Raw genomic sequence first — 23562 nt, forward strand, 5'->3', positions numbered from 1 at the left:
TAGAATTTAAACTTGCATGTTAAACAAACAATGGAACTGGTCAGATCAAAGGGCAAAAACTGAAAAAGAACTAAGATGGAGACTTTACTGAGAGAGTGTTTTGTGGATCTCAACTCACAAATCATGGGGGAGGCCCAGCTGCATCTATTGTGTGGTTCACTTCACAAAACTCAGTGTGAGAATGAGCTGAAAAGAAACAAAAATATTACCTTCATGACCCTTGAGAGTTGTGATTACCGAGCATGTGTTCTGTTCAAGCTTCAGCAAAGTGATCTGTCCAGAGTAGTCACCAACAAAGGCATGCTGGGTTTCAAAGTCATATCTTAGAGTGGCCAAGTCAAGGAGTAGCTATCCATATCTCAGTTGTTTAAGTAGTACAGAAATAGAATCAAAGTTTAGTTGTAGGAAGACATTTGTACAGAAAGTAGTTTTATTATCAGTGTTAGCTGAAGCTGTGCCTGCTAGCAATCAATATACAGGGTAAGGACAGGGACCCTTCTGAGGCTGGAAGGTAAAAGCAACCTAGGTCTTTAAGAAGGTCCTGACACACCCTCCAACCAGGATCTCCCTCTCTTACCAGTCCAGACACTAATTTAAATATTAAAACATTTGGGGTGAGGAAATAAGCAATCTAGTATCACGTAGACTCACAAAATAGTTCTTAATCACACAATTTGATTCCTACCATTCCAGAAATCATGCTTTGGACACACCCTGGGGATATCGCTATGAACCAAAACAAAATGAAAGACAGAACAGACAACACAAGAACAAGCAATTTCTAAATTACACAGAGCTTTGCTATGATCTTAACACAAAGAAAATGCTGGTTCTCAGACTTCACTGATTGATCCAAATTGAATTGGAAAAGGACATGTCTGTTGCTGTTGGTTCCCTGTGCAATTTCCTTTTAAGCAAACCTTGTCAAATCCATGAAAAGAACTATGTACAAAGATATGATGAATCTGAAAAATTGTCTAAACTCGTATAGACAGAAGCAGAACCTGTGGTCTCATTTTGTCATAGTATTAGGCCAGTGCTAATTCTCCCCTTTGTCATTCCAAGCTTGGAGACTAAAGCACTCTAAAGTTTGTGTCCTACCTCATATTCTGGTCTTGACTTATGGGCTGCTTGTCTCAAAAGTATTGCTATCATAGCTTTAGGTCAAGCATGCACACATTTAACCACCCTGCCATGCAACCTTATTAACAGCATTATTTTGTCACTTGTTAAATATTGTTACTGTTTGCTTTTAGGAAATACACTACACTCTGATTGCCTATGCTATAGCTCTTCATGTTTGTTTAACTTCTTCTAACTGGTTCATTAACTATTATACTTCAGAGACTCTTGACAAAGGTACTGAAATAATCATCTGTCTTGATATTAATGACTCCGGCAAACAGTGCAGTGCCAAGGGAAAATTGCCTCTGAAGAAAAGGAAACCTCAGCAATCAAGAGCTATGGATGTTTGCTATGAAAATCATACTAGATCATTAACAAACTATGATGCTAGACTGATTTATTGGTCAGGATTCAAAGACTCAGTCAGAACTTGAAAGCAAGACTAGATTAGAAAAATGTTAAATAGTAACAACTGTCACAGGGATACTGTGAGGATTATAGATTTTAAAAGGCTATCAGTTCCACAAAAATATTTTGCAATATTTTTGGAATGCAAGACACAATGAGCCCTGGCTACTGTTGTCAATAGCTGAGTGTAAAAGGGAAGAACAGAATAGAGAGGGATGCTCAATTTGAAGCAGTATCTTTTTCTTGATGTATTTGCTTTCCAGTGTGTTTTGCCCAGTCTGGAGTGGGGAAGTTGCAACATTTCATGAAGGCTGCAGCTGCCTTTGTGACATCCACTGTCCTCTGTCTCTAAGTGCTCATACGTACCAGAGAGTAATGGCAGAGATCTATCCTCCACTCTTCCCCTGAAGCTGTAACACTGGGGCTGGGGGAATTAATAAGAAAGAAAAGGAGCCACACCATGACAACCAAGAAAGCTATCATTTTACAGCTGCTCATGCCATTCCCTCATGGCACTTGCACTGTTCTGCAGATCAAACAAGCAAAATCAAGAGTCCTGTAACATCTTAAACAAATGCAATATGGCTTCAGTTTTTATAGAAACAGTCCAGTTCATGAGGAGAGGAATGAGCTGGAACGAACAAGACTTGGAAATAAGAACAGTGATGACATGGTGACAGAGAACCAAAAGCAGCACCAGACAGAAAAGGACAAAAAGAGCCAAGCAGGCAAAAAAAAAAAAATAAAAAAAAAAATAAAAAAAAATAAAAAATAAAAAAATAATAAAAAAAGGCCAGCCAAACTTCAGGTTTCCCAACTTGCCCTGTCATCAGTGATCTCCAGAAGTTTCCCCTTTGTCACAGCCATGTGAAGCCTATCACCTCTCCAAGAGAACCAGCTTTATTCTTTATGCTTCCCAGGGAAACATCCAAAAATTATCCCAGAATTTCACAGATATGAAGCAGAAACATGCACTTTTAAAATCCATTCATGTGCACAGTAAGCAGTAATACTGGGAGAGCTTTCCTTTGAAAGGGCTTTCTGGAGGCTATGCTCTGCAGTTGGTCCTTCAAATTCACTAACATACCACATGCTGTCTACAGGGGAGGAAGATACAGGAACAAAAAAAAAAAAAAAGTAAGGTAAGAGCAAGAGGTGGGGAAGAAAAATATTAATAAACCAAGAAAAAACTTCTAGAAATTACAATTGCCAGCATGTTGAGACCAAACAGATATCCTGAGGGAAAGTTGCCAAGCAAGGAGTGGGAAGAAGGTAGATTTGGATTTATAGTACTGGTAGATCTCTAGGAGGGTCTTGGTTACTTAATACCAAGTCAGCAAAAACAAAACTACCCCATCTCTACTCCACAGCTAATTTTATGCAGAAATGAAAATTGTGGAAATTAGGACCGGATTTGTGTGTATGAATATTCATTTAGTTCTGGTACTCAGCACATGGGCTTAGAACTATTTAAGTATGTATAAAATTAGTCTTCAGGCATTTTAGAAATTAACACACTTATTATAGCATAATTTTTCTAGACACATCTACTCTCATTATGAACTGGACTGGGCCTATAAAAACTGAATCTATAATGCATTTGTTTTGCTGTAAAAAATTAGCACAGTACTCCTCTAGGAATTAATTATAAATATATGTCTGTGAATGTAAAAAGATGTTTCATACCATATTATACAAATAATAAGGTATTGCACAATTTTAGCAAACACTCATAAGAGAATGATAAGGAGTGAGATCAAATCTTCAATTCTGAGGAATAAAAAAGATTATAGCTGTAAAAGCAACAGTAACAATAAAGAAGCTAAAATGAAGGAAGGAAGGGGGGAGAATATACAAATATTATGTTTGATAATGTATAAATAAGAAGAAATTTGTTTGTTTTTAAAGTGTAACTATGCCAATAAAGATTAAATTAATAAAAAAACTAAATATATGTCTGTATCGCCTGGTATATTTTTTGTGGTCTGAAGGAGATCATACAAGACCGAGGTATATCTACCTCTGGCCAAAACTATGCATTGTTCTACAACTGCTATGCAACAGAATTAGCTATTGGAATGCTTTGGTCTGCTTTACCAAAACAGGCCCTTCCAACACTAATCTGAGCAAACTTCAATAATGGCAGGAGGGGCGGATGGACAAAGGTGCTAGGGTAAAAAGACCAACTGCTATTCTTTGTGTATCTATCCAACTAATATAATAAAATTGATGTGAGGTAATAAAGAATTCCTAGTCAATCCCCGACAAGGTTTCTCTGATAAGCCTTTTCTTTCCATTCCAAACTAAACTTGTCTTGCATCTTTTGAACATTCAGTGAGTTAGCTTTCTGAATAGATAGCCACTCTAGCACGGCACTAAAAGAGCACCAACCAGTATCAATTACACAGGCTGGGAATAGCTGAGGATTCTTGAATTGCAAGAGATTACTACCCAACAAGATTAAAATTCCATTATATGAAAACCTTTATAGTGATAATGTAGTCAATAACAGAAACTGACACTCTACCTCTATCAATCACTTACACAGGCTATATGATATGAAGACAGAAGAGCAAAGCTGCCTTGTCCATGCTTTAAACATCCTGTACAAAGATACAGCCACTTTGAAGGATACTGTAAGCAAGAAGCCCAGGAGGTGAAATAGTGTCTTCCCAGCATGTTTCCACTTCTGGTACACATCCAGCTGACACATTTATCATGGCCAGTGCTGATAACCCATTCAGCTTCCAAGCAAAAGATCACTGCAGACACTCTGTTCTGGTGAGCTGTGAGACAAATAAGAATTATATCACCTTAAACTTGAATATTTATACTCTTGGATTTGAATAATGGATGGCTAGGCTTACTAGAGAAGCAGGCTGTGATCAGTACTGTTTGTTACTGTATACTGTACAACACCTGCATAAATTTAAGTGTTGTTTCTGTCTTTTAAGATAGCTGCTGATGGAGGAGTATGAAAAATTCAAGGTATGCTTTCCCAGAGGAACCCGGTGGTATGTGCTGTATACTGACTATAGGTCAGTCTATAGTTGGTATCTCCAATTTTAACATGTGGACTTTTTATCATGTGCTCTAACTATTATTTTATATTTTGTATCTTATAGTTTTTCATTTTATTCAATATTGTTTTAATGTGTATGTATTTCCTATTATTATGTTATGACTCAAGGTTAAATTAAACTAAATTCCCAAAAGTTCCTCATGTGACAGCTGTTTGTGTCATATTCAGGAGGAAAGAAATGCTGGCTGATACAATAGTAGTAAATAAATCCACACAAACATATTCAGCAGTATCATCAAAACATGTGTAAGTGGAGAAGTAACTGAACACTGGCCTACTATTTATTCTGAGGTTGAATGAGGAGAAAGTCAAGGTCCAAATATAAATACAGTTTTTGTTTGGAAAGACATGTGGATGATTCCAGAGAGTGTTGGCATTCCTAACAAATAATTAAAATCTTTCAGACAAAAAAATCAGAACTACTTTCTTCATTGTGACTGTGTCAAAAATAAGTTGCTGCTGCAACAGTAGCAGCAAGAACATCAACAACAATAATAAAACAACGACTCATTTAAGGGCTTCTTGAAGTTTGTTTCCTTCATATAGAAATGTTAGCATTACTTTCCAATGGAGTAGGGAGAGCACTGGGGCAAAACCACTAAAAAATTTGGAATGAGAAAAAAAGGCATCTGCTTTGGTATAAAAGTAATTTTAATAGAGGTTCTACCTCAGAGCTGCATTTTCCTCTCTTGCAGGATTTCAGGTTAAGAAAAAAAATTCTTATATGGAGTTGGCCTTGTAAGAAAAAGGGTTGTTTATGAATGAAGCAATGTGTTGCTTCACATTTTGCTCTCTGTGCCCCTATGAATTCACTCCAAGATAGCATGTCCTATACTAACATTCCTTTCCCACTGTTCTGGAAAGATATTCTTCCTGATGGTTTCACTGTGAAAGCTGCACTTGGTGGAAATAAGGACTGGAATTCAGGCAAAACCAGGAGCCAGAAAAGGAGCACTTTTGATTAGATTTCTGGTGTAAGACCACCATGTTCCACAGAGCAGCCAAGAACAATTACCGCATGACTGATAAAGCAAGCCCTTCCTACTAGCAATGGGCAGGAGTTCAATTACTTTGTGCATGGCTGAAGAGTAAATACAACCACATTATGACAAGTAGAGCCGGTGTGGTTTGAGTGTTGAACTACAACTGCAATTTTTCATTCAGCCATGAAATCCAGTGGGGGATCTGGGCAAGTCAAACGCTCTCAGCCTCAGGGGAAGGCAATGGCAAACTTCCTCTGAACAGATCTTGCCAAGAAAAACCTATGATAGGTTCGCCCTAGAGTTGCCGTAAGTTGGAAATTACCTGGAGGCACAAAAGAAACATATGACAAGTAGTTCAGACCACATGGCTAAAACCACTTTTAATGGAACTTGGATACTATAATTGCCAAAAACAGTTCCATTCAAAACAATTTGCTATTTTAACACTTTAAATTTTTAAGATAACATTATATGCTGGAGAAGTAGCTCAAAGGTAGCTATTATCCCCACTACCCAGAGGTGGATTGGATAGGTAAGATGCAGGTAAAACATAAAACACAAAAAGGGGAAAGTGTTCCAGTTGATGATGCTACTACATGCAGACAGTGATTGCAGTTTCAAGTTACTTTACAGCAGTAGTTCTCAAATGGCAGGGTGGGACTCCTGGGGGTTGGTGGGGGGAGGGGAGAGTTGCTCAAGTGGGGTTGGCCCTGACTATTTTAAATAGTTTTGAGTACTAATATTTACATGATTATTTTAATTTTAATTCTAAGGATAATTTAATTTCCAAGCAGGCACAGTCATCTGTGCAAACTTTTGATTCAAGTTAGGACTGATTTAGCATCCAAGTTACTCATTTAATATTTCTCACCTGTGAAGAAATGCATGCTTCATAGTTTCATTACCTGGATAAGTCCTGACAAAATTCATCTTATTAAAGTCTTCTGAGATATGGAACTCCTGAAATTAAACAATCAAATGATTATTATGAAAAACAGGAAAAAAGTGTCTTTCAAAACCATGGAAGAGGCCTTGATGATATCAGGAAGAATCTTCATTCAGAAAAAGCAATTAGTGTTGCTGCTCTAAATATTAATTTACAGAGGTTGTCTGCTAGAATCTTATGTCTTTAACACTTTTTAAGGAAGCAGCAGTTTCCAACATGTAAATTTGGCTAAAAGAGATTTCAGTGAGATAATAACACCCTGGTACAAGTATGTCAGTTGCCTTTGGGAAAGCATCTACTTCATTATCTTGATTTTATTATTTATTGTTTTATTTCTTCTAAGGCTGTATTCACACTGCAGAAATAATCCATTAATAATTATAACTAATAATTAACTGCCAGGGCTCAATGCTATGGAATCCTGTCAATTGTAGTTTATTGTGGCATCAGAGCTCTCTGACAGAAAAGGCTAAATGTCTCACAACACTACAATTCCAAGAATTCCATAGCACTGAACCATGGCAGTTAATGTGGTGTCAACCTGGATTATTTCTGCAATGTGGATACAGCCCTAGTGAGTTTTCAGGCTGTCTAAACAGTGTAATAGTAATTAACACAATTTCCTTTTGAGCTTGCAATCCTATATACATTTACCTGAGAATATGTCCTTCCTTAGTCAATGAACCTTACTCCCAAGCAGACATAAAGCAAACCTACCCCCAGTGGGGGTAATGTGTTCTTTAGGTAAAGTATTATTCATTTGACATCACTTCTGCTTAATTTGGCTTCTGAAGACTGACAGAGAGATGGTTTGCTGCACAGCACCACTAAGAACGCACTGCATAAGTTTAGGTATACATTCATGCAAATATTTATCACTGTGATATTTTTCCTTTCCCTACAGCTACACTGACAGTTCCTGACCTTAAGAGGACTGATCACAGAACACTATCAAGACAGATATAAGATGCATCCCATACTCTTGCACCAAGAACAGGGCAATAGTTTCATCTTGTTCTTGGGAACAAGAAGTGATCACACTTAACCTAAAAGAGGGGTGCACAAAGTATGGTCCCCTGGTCCATTTTTGTGGCCCCCAAGACCCTCTGAGGTCAACAAAAGATTTTCTAGCTCCAAAGTTACCTCTGGGTTATGGAGGGCATTTCCACTCTGTTTGGAGCCCCCTATTCCTGAACCCCAGGGATCAAAAGACATTTTTGTTTTAAATGTTTGCTCCTAGTGCCCTCTAGAGGGTGTGGAGAGCTTTTCATCATGTTTCACAGGCCCTCTAAGCCAATTTATGCCCAGAAAAGGTCTTTTTTTGTGAAAGTCTGTTCATTTCTTGTTGTTGAAAAGGCACAAACAGCTACAGTTGCCCCTCCCAATTTGCGGACTTGGAGTCTGCGGTTTTCCCCTTTCAGACGGCAAGTGGGGGAGGGACAAAACTGCGTGCGTTCCTGATGCAAGAAACCAATGGTGACTCAAATATTGGTGTTTTTTCCAGATATGTAGAATGGATCCCCTATGAATCAGGAGGGACAAGTGTACAAAAGTACAAACTGTTATCTAAATCCCACTGTTAGTCCCAATTACAGAGGATTACTGAACCAACTGCTGAATAGGTTTACTTATGGAAAGCCCATCAACTCAGTGGGATGAGCAATTCAATTTAGTTAGGATAACCCTGTATGAAAAAAAAATCACAATTGCATATCTGTTTTCATCAACATAGCAGACAACAAATTGCAGGCAAATCCACTGAAACAATGGCAAACCTCCTCTGAATAATTTTGACAAGGAAAGTCTATGATAGAGTCACCATAAGCTGGAGTTGACTTGAAAGCACGCAACAACAAGAAGTCACACTGTTATATAAAAAGCAAGCTTAATACTACTTGTTCAGTTTGCAGTTAAGGTTAATTGAGAACAAAACCAACTGGAGGTCATGAAATCAGTGCTAAACTGGCTAATAAAAGCAGCTACCTCTCTTTTACATAGTAAATGTATGTCAACATCTAAAGATATACAACATGGTACTTCATGAACAGGTAAGTTAAGCAATTGTATATAACTTGAGAATAATAAAATCAAATATATGTATGCAAGGTTAAGGTAAACATAAATTAAATCGACACTCAATGTGAATGATATGCTCACCATAATGGCTCCATTATCCTGGCCAACAAATATTCGCCTGCTGTCATGGTGATAAGCCATAGTTGAACAAGGAGCTGCCCAAAGAAATACCATTAAAGTGTTATACATAAGACTGGTCATTTTGCAGCTGCATTCATATGTATCCGTGCACTTTCCAAACAAAATGAGAATAGACTCTGTAGAACACAGACATACTTTATACAGTGCACCTGCATTTTACGCAGGTGCACTATACGCACCTTTTAGCATACGCTAAAAGCCACACCAGAAGAGCCTGCCGTGCGCCCCGGAGGAACGAATGGGGCGCGTGCCCTCGGTGCGGGCGCGCCATTGCATGCCATGGGCATGAGCCTCATTACTTCCTATGGAGCTCCAGCATATGCTGATTTCCCCTTACGCAGAGGAATCCAGAACGGATCCCCACGTAAGGGGAGGACCCACTGTATCTTACCATTCAGTTCTAAACATAGTATGGCTATCACCTTTTTTTGTTTTTGCTTCAATTTCTATATTACTAACAGCAGATTAGTATACAAAGATTTTTAATTGTTGATGCTAATGAGAAGTTGTTTGCTATTTTTTGTTTTTATATTTTATTTTAATTTAATTTAATATTTTTGATGGATGCTATTAAAGACAAAGAGCCAGGCCAGGTTGAGTTTTCTCATCAGTTGCCAATCCTATTTCTGAGTAAACTTTTAATTATAGGCTGAATTCATGGTGAGTTGGAACTTAGTTACATCTTGAAAATGAAAGTATCATCCCATAATTAGCATGCATCTTACTTTCACTATGTGGGGAAGTAACAAGCATGAGCTTGTTAAGAACAGATTATTTAAATGGTAAAACAAAAGAAGTCATTATGTTAGCCCAGTTAGACAATAATTTGCAAGATAAACTAGATAAGAAAACACCTCAGTTAAGTAACTGAAGCCTTCAGAAACAGTTGTTTCATCTTATGCAACTTCACAGAACATGAATGACATTCTTGTATTTGTCAGCTTCCTCTGGCTGCCAAGTTTCCACTTGGTTGCCAAAATTATATTTCTTCCATAGAAGGTCAGGGGTATTTGCCTTCTCATGGTCTGCCCTGAAAAAAACAGAAGATGTAGCTTTGTCACAAGACTGTCTTGTGGATTATATATTGACAGCTAGAACAAGCCTGCTGGATAGCCAGTGGGCATGCCTCAACACTGTAAGATTTTTAGAAGGGTCAGGTACCACAAAAGGATCAAGAAAAAAAGAATGAAAATAAAATGCTTTGATTTTGACTGACATAAGCTGATTTAGGACCTGTACAGCATGCATATTCACTGAAGTGTGCTCACAGAAAACTTTTAATGTCTCTAGTACAACTTAGCACTTTAAGTTACTTATTGCAACTAACTGTTGATCAAGAGAAGGGGTGGGGGATGTGCAGTCCCACAAGGCTTTTTGAGGCACCTAAGACCTCCCAGTATCTCTCCATTATTTTTTCAAGTTTCAGCTTCCCACAGCTACAGGGGTTGTTGGGGACAATTCTGACACAATTTCCACTCTCCTATAGCTGTTTTAGAGCCAGGAAAGACTTTTGTAAGAGGAAAGCAGCCATAGGGACTGTGAGGCTACATATGGGTCCAAAAGCTTTTTTTAAAAGTGAGGTTGGAGTACAGCAGGGGTTGTGCACTTACAAGGTCCCAGGGAGTACAAAATGGGTTTTAAAAACTGCTGCAGAGAGATTTGAATCCTTGGGCAACTTTCATAAATAAACACAGGATGGGAGGCATGGGACTTTGCAGTAGCTTTCAGTATGTCAAGTCAGCATTATCACAAATATCCTGTATGCAATACCAGTGGTACAAATGCAACTTGTATGCTGAAAATACACACTGAGCCCATTTACTAATGCTAAAAGTCCTATTAGTTCTGCCCTCCACTTAGCAAAGGAGCATTTACAGTTGGCCCTTCCCTTATGCGGGGGATCCGTTCCGGAGCCCACCGCATAAGGAAAATTCCATGTAAGGTCAAGCCCCATTAGAAACAATGGGGTTTGTTCCCGTGGCACGTACCTGGTGCGCCATAGGGTGCATGCCACAGGCACACACCCCATTGTTTCTTCTGGGGCGTGAGATAAACCTTTCCGGTGCGGCTCCCAGCGTATGACGTGGGCACACTGTATATTGAATTAATGTATCTGTGCATCATCACCACACCACAGAAATAAGGGATATTTGTATTGCCTTTCCTTGGATTCAATTGGTTCTCTCTAATCAGTGACAGCACAAGAAGCAGGTGCAATGTGCACATCCTCTTATATCCTATTTTCAGCATTAACGTGTACAACAGTGAGCTAATGCAGACACTGTTCAAGCTGGATATTACTGCGTAGTACAAGCAAAAGAGATATAAAGTAAAGTCTTGCTTCAGGCCCAGCCCTACAACATCAGACAACGTGATAAAATAATAATAATAATAATAATAATAATAATAATAATAAATGATGCAGCTTGCTGAGTATCCCCATGCTAGGCTGCTGTCTTCAGATAAAGTGGAGGATGCTGTTCCCTTGTTGGATATGAAGCCAGATTCAATTGGTAGCCCAATCAGTGTATGTATATGGAATGGGAGGAGACATTATACTGTTCTTTCCCTGATGCAGCAAAGTATCTTGGGTTGGCCCTATTCCACTGGAAACATGAGCTCCTAATTTCAACCCATGGGTGGTGGGGGCAGTGCGGGGTCAGGGAACAAGATATGTGCTGCTATTCAGCAGATTTACATGTGTGTTGCTATTTAGGGAAAGAGGAGGATATTATCCTTTTATATCATCATCATCATCATCATCATCATCATCATCATCATCATCCTTTATTTATATACCGCCTTTCCTGTAGATCAAAGCGGTTCACAACATAGTAAGCATGTGACACATGTCACAGTACAAAACAATAAAATGGCTCAGTAATTACAATCACAATTTCATACAATTTCCTAAAAACCTGAACCATATACAGATCCTTAAAACCATCAGTTGGGGGGGGGACTCCTTAATCTAAACAGAATCGGAAGGATATGCTACTTGAAAGAGGTGGGTTTTTAATGCCTTCTTAAAGGCTTCTAATGTAGAACAGAGCCGGATCTTTTCTGGGAGTGCGTTCCAGAGGGTAGGGGCTGTCGCCGTATAAGCCCTCCGGTGAGTTGCTTCTAGTTTTACCTTGGGGCAATCCAGTAAAAAATTTCCCTGTTGTTCTGAGGGTGCGGGGTGGATTATGTAGGGAGAGGCGCTCCCTCAAGTAACTCGGGCCCAAGCCATGTAGGGCTTTATAGGGAACGACCAACACTTTGTATTGCGCCCGGAAGCTAATAGGCAGCCAGTGGAGAGATTTTAATATAGGTCATCACCATCATCACCATCATCATCAATTATCCCACTCTTTCCCCCCAAAGTTGGAGTTCAAAGTGGTTTATAATTTACTGTATTAAAACACATTACTCATTAAAAAAAACATAGTTAAAAAGATAAAAGCACAATTAAAATTTATACCAGATTCATACCAGAGATACTCAAAAAATGACATCTACAAAAAAGGATATATACTCACATGACATTGTGTGGTAAATGCTGGGCCAATACTGGCCACTGTCTCTTTTCAGCCATACTCTAATCGTCCTGTGAATTTCAGTAAAAGAAAAGAGCTTCTGTAATTTTTAATTGAAATTCTATTCTCAGACAATAAGTTAATATGTGCTCAGCAAATAAGCACCTTGAGCTACATCTTCTAAACAAGTTCATATTAAGGAAAACAGTATTTCAAATTCTTAAATGTTTCTGTTCCTTCACAATACTATTATCATAACATTTGGCTTTTTTATGAGCTGTAGCATAACAATGATCTAATGAGCTAAATCTTAAATGATTATCCAGCATTCTGACTATGAGCTTGGCCAGAAAAACAGCTTTTCAAAAGGACAAGAAAACCAGATGGACATTTTCTTCGTGTAGGTTTTAATAATACTATTTCATTCAAACTTGTAACTAGAACCCAGGTTTCAAAAACAGGCCTCTGTTCCAAAATGTAACCCTTAAACCTCTGTTCAGAAGTTGAACAAGAGACCAGATATGATCTCGAACTGTAGCCCTGCTATTCTTGCAGAGTATCATACAATACAAAGACAAAGTAACTCCAGATAATTAGTATGGTTAGGCATCTAAAATAAAAATATGAAATGAGTTCAAAACAGCATTTAACTATGAAATTCACAGGGTTGGTTCCAAGTATGATAAATGTGTTATATCTTGCAGAGGACACTTCTCTCTTTGAAAGTGATCTCTTTTTAAAAGACTGACAAATCTATGTCCAGTTTAATAATAAAGAACCATAAAAAGGGAGAATGGGGACCTTGAGACTAGTCATCATGTTAGCACCACAGACTAAGTAGCAAGCACTAAAGTAGTGTTGACAATACTTCCAACTTTGTTTAAATGTATTTGTGTTTTTATTTAAATTATACTACAATGGTCCCTTGACATTCACTGGAGTGGGGTGAAGGACCCCCGTGAATATGGAAAAACCGCAAATAAAAAAAAAACACTGTTCTTTTTACTTGAGAGAACACCTCTCTAGGAATTTCTAGGTCTTTCAGTGCAAATCTATGGTCAACATCTGCCAGAGGTTGATCACAGAATTGTGCTGGAGGACCTACAAATGCCTAGTGAAGTGATTTCTCTAGGTACTTCTAGGTTCTCCAGCCTAACTTTATGATCAACTTCGGACAGAGTTGCACTGGTTGACCTAGAGATTCTTAGAGAGAACATATTAATCAAAATTGCAAATAATCAAATCTGTAAGTCAAAGCTGAAAATGTGGAGGGCCAACTGTATTTCTAATCGTTAATCATGCATATATCTACATATAGGAACCAGTTCATGCAAAGTTTCTGCAAAACAGTATCCCATGTATGCAAAACATTTGAGAAAGAGCATTCCTCTTTTTGAGCAATGTGAAAATGAACACCTAACTGATAAAGCATTTGCTTCGAAAGACCTGTTTCAATATTAGTAAGATCTTAGCTTGCCATTTTTATGGTGAGCAAGATAAATGTGGAAAGACAAGAGAAAATTCAGAACAAAATAATGTTGAGAAGAAGCACAAAGATCCAAGACAGAAAGCAAAGCCTGTGCAAATGAACAGCTCTCACAGCAAAATATTTTGACAAGCAGTTTTGTGCACTTGAATGGCACACATTACATTTTAAACAGCTCTAATGAAAAGCAATAAGAAAACAGACATCCCTCTCTACTTTGCTTCTTCACCTCTTTTAAGGAAAAAGTCAAATCATTTGGCACATAAGTACTTCATGTATTGTTGTTTAATGAGCACAAGAACATAATGAACTGAAACAGTAATAAAAAAGAGTCTGAAAAAATCAAAAAAATCCTTCCGTATTATAATTCCCACATCACAGACAGGGGCATGCTGTGGCCCCTATCTAGCATTTTTCTGGGCCAAAAAGAAGCAGCAGCAAAGTGACACTTCTTTTTGGTTCCGAAAAAGGGCGTCCTGTTTCTTTGGCGCAACATGTCGAAAAGCTGCACTGAAGAAATGTTGTGACACAGCCCTCAATCTGCAGCATGACCCCACTTCGGGAGTGGAGTTGGGGCATGCAGCGTGCAGTTGCCATGCCCCCACTCCACCCCAACGCCAGCCCTTTTGGCCAGTCTGTACAGCCCCACAGACTCAGAAATAGAAACCTAAGAGGCATATAAGTGAAATCTCATTAGAACTCAAAATTTGCCAGCTGATTGTTTGTACTTAGCCACTACTACCCTACCCTGATTTCTAAGTGGACATGCGTGTGCAAAAACACCTAAAGTTTACTCTTGATGGTAGAAGGCCTGTTGCTGCACAACCACCCAAGTAAGAAGCAAGAGTAATTTGTCTACTCCGCATCTCAAGCATTGTTTAGAGTAAAAACTGCAGTGCCCCATCTTATATCTTTCAACCCTAGTTTAAGACAATAGCTCATCCACTTTGAGGAAACACATTCCTCTCCTGGTCTAAAGATAATCCAGTGTAACATATGCTGTAATCCCTGAAGGTTCTTGTGAGTTAGCAGCAATTAACCCTTTGCTCTGAGGAAAACAGATTATCCAATTACTTAAGCACCGGAAAACATTTTGGACATCTCAGCGGCTTTCGATACTATTGACCATGGTATCCTTCTGGAACGCCTGAGGGAGTTAGGTATCGGGGGCACTGCGCTCCAGTGGTTCCGTTCCTACCTCTCGGGTAGATTCCAGATGGTGCAGCTGGGGGACTGTCGCTCCAATAAGAGGGCCCTTACATCTGGTGTCCCTCAGGGAGCGATTTTGTCCCCCATGCTATTTAACATTTACATGAAACCGCTGGGAGAGATCATCTGGAGACATGGGGCGCGGTGTTATCAGTACATTGATGACACCCAAATATGTTTCTCTGTGTCTCCGACTGATGCAGTGACAAGGGATGGCATCTCTCCTCTAAATGCCTGCTTGGAGTCGGTAATGGGCTGGATGAGGGAAAACAAATTCAGTGTGAATCCAGGGAAAACGGAAGTACTGGTGATAGGTTCCCTAGATCTGGGTGGTGAGATTTGCCATCCGGTCCTGAACGGGGTCACGCTTCCCTTGAAGGACTCGGTCCGCAGCTTGGGAGTGCTCTTGGACTCTTCGCTCCAGTTGTCATCTCAGGTGGATGCGGTCGTCAGGAGCACTTGTTATCAGCTTCGGCTGATACACCAGCTGCGTCCCTACCTGGACCAGGGGGACCTTGAAACTGTAGTACATGCTCTGGTAACCTCTCGATTGGATTTCTGTAATGCGCTCTACATGGGGCAACCCTTGTACCAAACCTGGAAGCTACAGTTGGTGCAGAATATGGCAGCAAGATTGGTCGCTGGTTGTTCCAGATCTGACCATATAACTCCCATCTTGAAAGATCTTCATTGGCTGCCTATTCGCTTCCGGGCTCAATACAAGGGGTTGGTAATGACCTATGAAGCCTTAAATGGCTTGGGCCCAGGGTACTTGGAGGACCGCCTCTCCCCATATAATCCGCCCCGCACACTCCGGTCAACAGGGATGAAATTGTTGGAGGTCCCAGCGACACGCTATGTGAGGACCTCACAGAGGGCATTTTCTGTCATGGCCCCAAAATTCTGGAATAGTCTCCCAGACGAGCTCCGCTCCACCACATCTTTAGGTCTTTTTAAAAAGAACTTGACGACATATTTCTTTTCCCAAGCCTTCCCACCATGAAAAATCATTCTTTCCCTTACCACTTTTCATTGACGACCCTGGATTGTATATATTGACTTCCCCCTTTTCTCTGGCCCTTTGCTGTTAGTGTTGTTGTATTGTTTTTAATACTGTTTTTAACTGATTTTATTGGAATGTTTTTATATGCTGTTGTTCGCCACTTTGATCAGGTTTTGGAAAAGCGGGATACAAATAAACTATATTATTATTATATTATTATTATTTGTCTTGTGTGTCATCTGACTAAGTATCTAGAGTGCCACACAGTAGTCACACAGCACCTTTGACTATTCCACATTTTGTGGTCCTACAACCTGAAATTGAAATGGCTTTAACTGAGATTGCTACCACTAGTTCAGTTTTAGTCTCATCACACAAGAGAACCTTTTCCCACAGGTTTGCAGTTTTTCTCAGACACTTTCTGAAAAACTCCAAACAGACTTTGATATGGATTTATTTCAGCTGGCCACTCTTCCCCAACATTATGGAGTGTTCAAGTGATAGCTGTCCCATGAAAAGTTCCTCCCATCTCAGCTGTGGATCTCTTCAGCTCCTTCAGGATTGGCTTCTCTGTGTAAATACCCTCAGCAGGTCCACTGTGTACTGGTGGGCAGCCTTCTCTCACAATTGAGTCATATTCCTTCCATTTTGTAATAATGGATTTAACTATGCTCTGGGGGATGTTCTTAACTTTGAATTTTTTAAAAAATAATCCAAACCTGACTGGTGCTTCTGCACAACTTTATCACGGACCTGTTTTTTATAATTTCTTGGTTTTCATGATGACATGCATCATACGAATCATACAGTTGGAAGAGAACACAATGGGAATCCTGTCCAACCTCCTGACAAGCAAGAACCCACAATCAAAGCACCCCTGACAGATGGCCACCCAGCCTGTTTAAAGACCTCCAAAAAGGACACTCCACTACAATCCGAGGGAGTGTGTTCCACTGTCAAACAGTTCTTACTGTCAGGAACTTCTTCCTAAAGTTTAGGTGGAATCTTTTTTCCTGTAGCTTGCATCCATTGTTCTGGGGCCTATTCTCTGGAGCAGTATAAAACAAGCTTGCTCCATTCTCAATATGACACCCCTTCAAATACTTAAACAGGGCTATCATATCACCTCTTAATCTCTTCTCCAGACTAAACATACCCAGCTCCCTAAGTCTCTCATATAAGGCATGGTTTCAAGACCCGTAAGTTGCCCTGCTTTGCACACGCTCGAGCTTGTCCACATCCTTTTTGAACTGTGGTGCCCGGAACTTGACAAAGTATTCCAGGTGAGGCCTGACCAAAGCAGAATATAGTGGCACTATTACCTCCCTTCATCTAGACACTATACATCTATTGATGAAGCCTAAAATCACATTGGCCTTTTTAGCTGCTGCATCACTGTTGACTCATGTTCAACTTGTGGTCTACTAGGACCCCTATATCCCTTTCACACATAGTCTCATTAAGTCAGATGCCCCCCATCCTATATCTATGCATTTCATTTTTTCATCCCAAGTGCAGTACCTTCCATTTCTCCATGTTGAAATTCATTTTATTAGCTTTGGCACAGCTCTTCATGCTCTTCAGCAAACTTTGTGGCTTTCCAGTAACAAGTGCATTTAATCTGAAATTGTATGAAACTGGAATTCAATTCAGATGGACACCTTTCAACTACTTGTGATTTCTGGAGGGAGTTGGTTACACCACACTTTATTTAGGTATCACAGTGAAGGAGGAAAAAACGTACGCAACAAGCACCAGTTGAATTTTGTGAAGAAATAAAACTATTTTGCACTTTCACAGTGTTCAGTATTTTGTGTACATCAAATGGAAACAATACCAATTAAAGTCATTTAAATCCATGGGGAAGATAATGTGTATCTATACGTTCTACCATAAAAAAGACAAAGGCCCTATACCAGGAGGAAGACAGGATATAAATAAAATAAAATAATAAAGGTAATCTGTACAGCAATATTATGGGCTACTTAGTAGTTGACAATATTGAATCTAAGTGGAAGATCATATGCTAATTACGCTACACAGAACCCAGTTTTGTTGTGGTGAGGCATTGTCCTTCTAAAGCTGAAGGCCTTCTATTCCAGAAACCAGAATGAAGAAATCAGTCCTCTCCACTTCTTGCACTGTCCCCAGAAGGTAAAGACACTGTCCCGTCACCAGGCAGTAAGCAACCCGTATGCAACCTGGGCTTCTCCAGGCTTCTCATGCAGCTTTTCATACATGGGTTTTTCCCTTCTATGAAAAGTGGTACGAGAAACCTGGGATGCTGTCTATTGCCTGGCGACGGGGCAGTGAAATAGGATCTGTTTTCAAATTTTAGATCCTGCATCCCTCCCGGTGCAGAAATGGCTTGCGGTAGCCTCCAGGAAGCCACAAAATACTTTCCCCAAACTGTCATGTTCATTCCAAAACAGAATCATCCAACTATATCTGTACTATAAATGTCCACATTTTATATTAAAAGCAGATTTGAGGGGAAAAACAGTTTACCCCCCCCCCCCCCCACTCCTGTGTTTTTTTTTTTTGAGGGGAGTTGGTTTAAGCCTGTTTTTTGGATTAAACTACCAGTTTGTTCATTTGTTTGTGTTTGCACTGCTGTGTAGAACTACACCAACACATCATTACTGGATTGAATCAGAAAATTATGTAACAAAATGAATTTCAGGTGTTATGGTCACTAGCTTAAATAATAATTGTGTTTTTAAAAGTGCTCTTTTAAAGCAAATTCTTTGGGTTGAATTTATGTTAATTGAAGGATTTGTACTGAATGACATTTCTGGCACTATAAAATAAAGTGATTAAAAAGAAGCAACTGACACAGGATACTGGTCTAACAATGTGCAACTGCTAATAAACTATTCAAGTTAAAATGATTAAATTCAAGTTCAAACAGTCACTGTTGTTTCAGTAAGAGGGTTGGAAAATGGTAATAATAGCCAGGCTTTAGCTAATTTTATTTATAACCGTTCCCTGGTGTAGCTATGATGTTTAGTCAAAATGTCCACACTAATGCCAACATTAAAGACCTATAGCTGTCGAGGGGCATATTATCCATTAAAATGTGGTGTGGATGTGTGGGTATTCCTGTAAAAATTATAGCTATAAAGAAAGACAAAAGCAGCTGCAAGTAACATGTAGTTTCACAATTCATGCAGACAAACAACTGGGAAAAGGCATTTCCATAAACAAGAGCTTCAGTGACTTCCAAAAACACTTTTTCAGGCTCAGATTCACCGCCACCTAACAGCCCCAGGTTCACCATCAGAATAAAAGGCAAACTGAATCCAGGAAAGACCCTCAATCCTCTTCAAATCTGAGATATTTAAAAAAAAAAAAGGGGGGGGGCATTCAGTCCCAAGAAAAATGTATGACAGCCAGAGGTGAACAGGGTATCTGGAGAGAATATCCGGATACTGTATTACTCTCGCTGCATTGTCCGAAGGATGAGTGGATTATGTGAACTATTTCTGTGTCAAGGGAGTGCATCTAAGTACACTGGTCCCCCGGGTTACGAAATACCCAGGTTACGAAATTTTTGGGATACGAATAAATCCCATAGGGATTTATTGTTTCGGCTTACGAAGGTTTTTTCGGGTTACGAAAAAACCCCGGCGCTGTTTTAAATGGAGCCGCGGCGCAGCCGCGGCTTTTTCCCCATTAGCGCCTATGGGCTATTCGGCTTACGAAGTATCCCGGGTTACGAAAGCGGCGGCGGAACGAATTAATTTCGTAACCCGGGGTACCAGTGTATTATTAACCACTTCTCTCACTTCTTGCACTATTTCCACAAGGTAAAGACACTTTATCGAAACTAGCAGAAAGTATGTGTATAATTGATTTTCACCAACTTCTAGAGTGATATCTGAAAGACCAAGAAGATGATAATGTTTCTCTCATCTTTTTGTACCTGCTGCAATAGCAAGCTTGTACAACACATGGCCTGGGGGCCACACGTGGCCCATTAAAGGATTTCGGGTGGCCTGCAAGGAAATCAAATGTCTTGAAGGGTCCTCTGTTGCCCAGCTTTCTCTAGAGGAGAAGGCCAGGCGGCAGCAGAGGAAGATGGGGAAATGCCTGCCCCTCAAGGTTCCTCTGCTGTCCAGGTTTCTTGCCAGGAGAAGGCCAGGTGAAGGAGGAGGAAGACAGTCAAACACTTGCCCTGCAAGGCTCCTACTGCCCCACTTTTTCCTAAGGAGAAGGCTGGCTGGCAGAGGAGGATGGGCAAATGCTCGCCCCTCATGGCTCCTCCACTGCTTAGCTTTCTCCCAAAGAGAAGAACAAGTAAAGAAGGAGGACGGGCAAACACTTGCCCTGCAGGGCTCCTCCTTCACCCAGTTTTCTCCTGTGAAAGCTGGGTGGTGGAGGAGGAAGAGGGGCAAACTCTCACCCCTTCAAGGCTCCCCCGTCACTTGGGCTTCTCCTGAGAAGTCTGGGCAGAAGAGGAAAAGGTCAGAGAAGGCTCCTTCACCGTTTGGCTTTCTCCTGAGGAGAGGGCTGGGAAGGGGAAGATGAGAACAGAATTAATATTACTTAATTAATTAATATTTAAGTAAAACCTATCTGCGGCCCTAAGACATTTAGCCTATTTTAATTTTGGCCCCTATCTACTGCCAAGTTGTGCACACCTGTGCTATAGTACAAACCCTTTTTAGTAGTGATCAAGGCAAGAAACAGAAAAAGCTACTCTCTTAGGACATAATTCGTGTCTGAGACGTTCAAGCCTTCCTCACAGGATCTGTTTTCAAGACCAAACCTCAACCTTGTAATGTAACAATAAAAATTACTGTGCTTTTTCTTGGGATCTGTTGTTTTCCTTCCCCCATAAAGATTACATCCCCTTAGTTTCAGCTCAGATTGGATAACACACACTTCCCCACTAAGAGAGACCACACTGGACTACAGCTCTGGAAAGCAGGGTTCAAGTCCCCATTTGGCCATGGAAACTCACTGGGTGACTCTCTCAGCCTCAGGAAAAGCAATGGCAAACCCCCTCTGAACAAATCTTCCTATAAAAATCCGTAAGTTGGAAGTGACTTGAAAATGCACAACAACAAACAAGAGTACTGTAAGAGAGATGAAGAGTGGGTGCCATGGTCCTCTCCTTCTTGTACAGCTGTGGAAAATGGGGGGGGTGCCTCCATAGGAGGGCAAATGATCAAAACTGTGCAAACTGCATTCCCTCAGACACTTGGGTTTTGGGGCTCACTACAGAAAACGTCTTCCACGCTCCAAGCATCTCTTGCTAAGAATACAGTGGGCCCATTGTATCCACTGGGGTTTGGTTCCTGGACCCATATGGATACTCAAGCCCCATGAAATACAATGGTGTAATAAAACGGTGTCCCTTATAGAAATGGCCAAATCAAGGTTTGCTTTTGGGAATTTATATCTATTTGGAATAGTTTCAAGTAGTGGATGGTATAGAGCCATAGAGTGGGAAGAGGCCACAAGGGCCATCATCCAGTGCAACCCCATTCTGCCATGCAGGAACTCTCCGTCAAAGCTAAACTCTTCACGAAGCTCGAAAAGAAAGCTCTAGTCCACAACAGCTTAAGACCCAACACAGCTGCTAATGTGTGAGTCACCTCCCCCATACACACACACACACACACACCCCACCCACTCTTTTTGGGGGCACTTTTACAACAGCCTAACATGGCTACCCTTCTGGGATTTCTGTAAAAGGGGTGAGGTATAAAAAGCCAATCGTTGTTCAGGGGGCTTGGAGCTCTCTCCCTCTTTCTCTTCTTGTGTTTGGTGCGTACTATTAACACAAACCACCACCGCCTCCCTTGTGGCTGTGTTGTGCTATGCTGTGTCCTTAACACAAATCCCCACCACCTCCCTCCCTCCCTCCCTCAGTGCAGTGTTGTGGTATTCTGTGTTGCATTCTTAACACAACTAGTCTCCAACCCCTCACTCCTCTGGTGCGTTGTATTGTGGTATCTTGTGTTGTCTTCTTAACACAAATATCCTCCACCACCTCCCTCCCTCCCTCCCTCCCTCCCTCAGTGCTGTGTTGTGGTATCAGCGTTGTGCTGTTACCACAAATCTGCACCACCTCCTCCCTTGACTGGTGCGTTGTGTTGTGTTATCTTGTGCTGTGTCCTTAACACAATCAATCCTCCACCACCTCCTTCCCTTACTCTTCTGGTGTGTTGTGTTGTTGTGGTATTTTGTGTTGTCTTCTTTACCCAAATCTGCACCACCTCCCTCCCTGTTGTGGCATCTGGTGCTGTGTCCTTAGCACCAGTCTCCCTCAGTGCAGTGTTGTGTTGTGAGCACAAAACACCCCCTCCCTCCCCCGGCGCCTCTTGGGACCCAAATGAAGGCGAAGAGGGGCGTGACGGTGCCCTCCTTCCTCCTTCCCAGGGCCGCCCCCTTCCCTTCCTCTCCCTCTCTTTGCAGACTCCCCTCCTCAGCCCCCCCCTCCCCAGGAGCCCCTGCTATTCCGAGCAGAGGAGGAGCCTCCCTTCCTTCCCTTCCCTTCTCTCCGTCCCTGGGGGCTTCCCGGGGGGGGTCCCACCTGTCCTCGCTGGCGGTGATGACGCCGTCCTCTTTGGGGATGAGGAGGGCGGCGCTGACGGCGTCCTGGTGCCCCTCGATCTTGCTCAGCAGCACCGGGCGGCTGCTCTGCGGACGAGAGTGGATCTCCGCCGCCATCGCAAACGCCCAGCACGAAGATCCAGAGGAGGAGAAGGAGGAGGGCGGGCCCGAGTCGCGCTTATCGTCGCTGCGCCGCCGGAAGAAGAAGGAGCCCAGCGCCGGCCATCTTCCCCGTAATGTCCGGATTAGCGGCGCCCCCGGAAGCGGAGGAGGGCCGAAGAGAGAGAGAGAGAGAGAAGGGAGAGGGCCGCTGCCTGGACCGGCTCCCGTAAAGCACAGAGTAGAGGCGCAACGGAAAGGGAACCAAGGATGTGGAGATATTGTTGTTTATTATATTACACTATATAGATGTAGATGTACTTATATCTCCAAGGATAAAGTGAATATATATATATATATATATATATATATATAAGGTTGTAATCTAATATTGATAATCTAAATATAATATATATTATATATACACCACACACACACATGTATATCCGTAAATTTAAATTTTGACTAGATATAAATTTAAATTTTCACATACAGTGTTTCTGTGTGTGTGTGTGTATATATATATATGGCCTGTTACAGACTGCCAAAATAAAGCTGCTTGGGGTCTCTTTGGAGGTATGCTATTTAAATGATGCATGGGTCCTAAGAGTCCGGAGGTCGTGCCAAAGCCACACTCCATTCCTAAGCACTGGAGTGCAGCTTTGGTGCAGCTTCCAGATTCTTAGGACCCATGCATCATTTAAACAGCATACTGTACCTCCAAAGAGACCTGAAGCAGCTTTATTTTGGCAGTCTGTAACAGGCCAATATATCCTCTATCTATCTATAGTGAAAATTTAATTATTATATTTAAAATATAGATTTTTGTATATAAACTCATCCCTCCATATTTGCAGCTTTGATATTTGCGGATTTGATTAATATGCCCTCTCTAGGATATCTAGGTCCTGGAGTGCAACTT

General features: G+C 40.9%; 1 protein-coding gene across 1 annotated transcript in view; it reads right to left on the minus strand.

The window, feature by feature from the left end:
* Positions 1–22866, minus strand: part of WDFY1 (WD repeat and FYVE domain containing 1) — a 41252-nt gene extending 18386 nt beyond the window's left edge. The window contains exons 1-6 of the mRNA XM_042458782.1: positions 22522–22866; positions 12283–12350; positions 8702–8775; positions 6504–6558; positions 4169–4319; positions 210–322 (exon numbers count right to left, since the gene is read on the minus strand). Coding sequence (XP_042314716.1) covers positions 210–322; positions 4169–4319; positions 6504–6558; positions 8702–8775; positions 12283–12350; positions 22522–22658 — 598 coding nt within the window. The 5' untranslated portion in view covers positions 22659–22866. The remainder of the gene's footprint in view (positions 1–209; positions 323–4168; positions 4320–6503; positions 6559–8701; positions 8776–12282; positions 12351–22521) is intronic.
* Positions 22867–23562: the final 696 nt, after the last annotated feature.

This window comes from Sceloporus undulatus, chromosome 3 (assembly GCF_019175285.1).
Source record: "Sceloporus undulatus isolate JIND9_A2432 ecotype Alabama chromosome 3, SceUnd_v1.1, whole genome shotgun sequence".
Taxonomy (NCBI): domain Eukaryota; kingdom Metazoa; phylum Chordata; class Lepidosauria; order Squamata; family Phrynosomatidae; genus Sceloporus; species Sceloporus undulatus.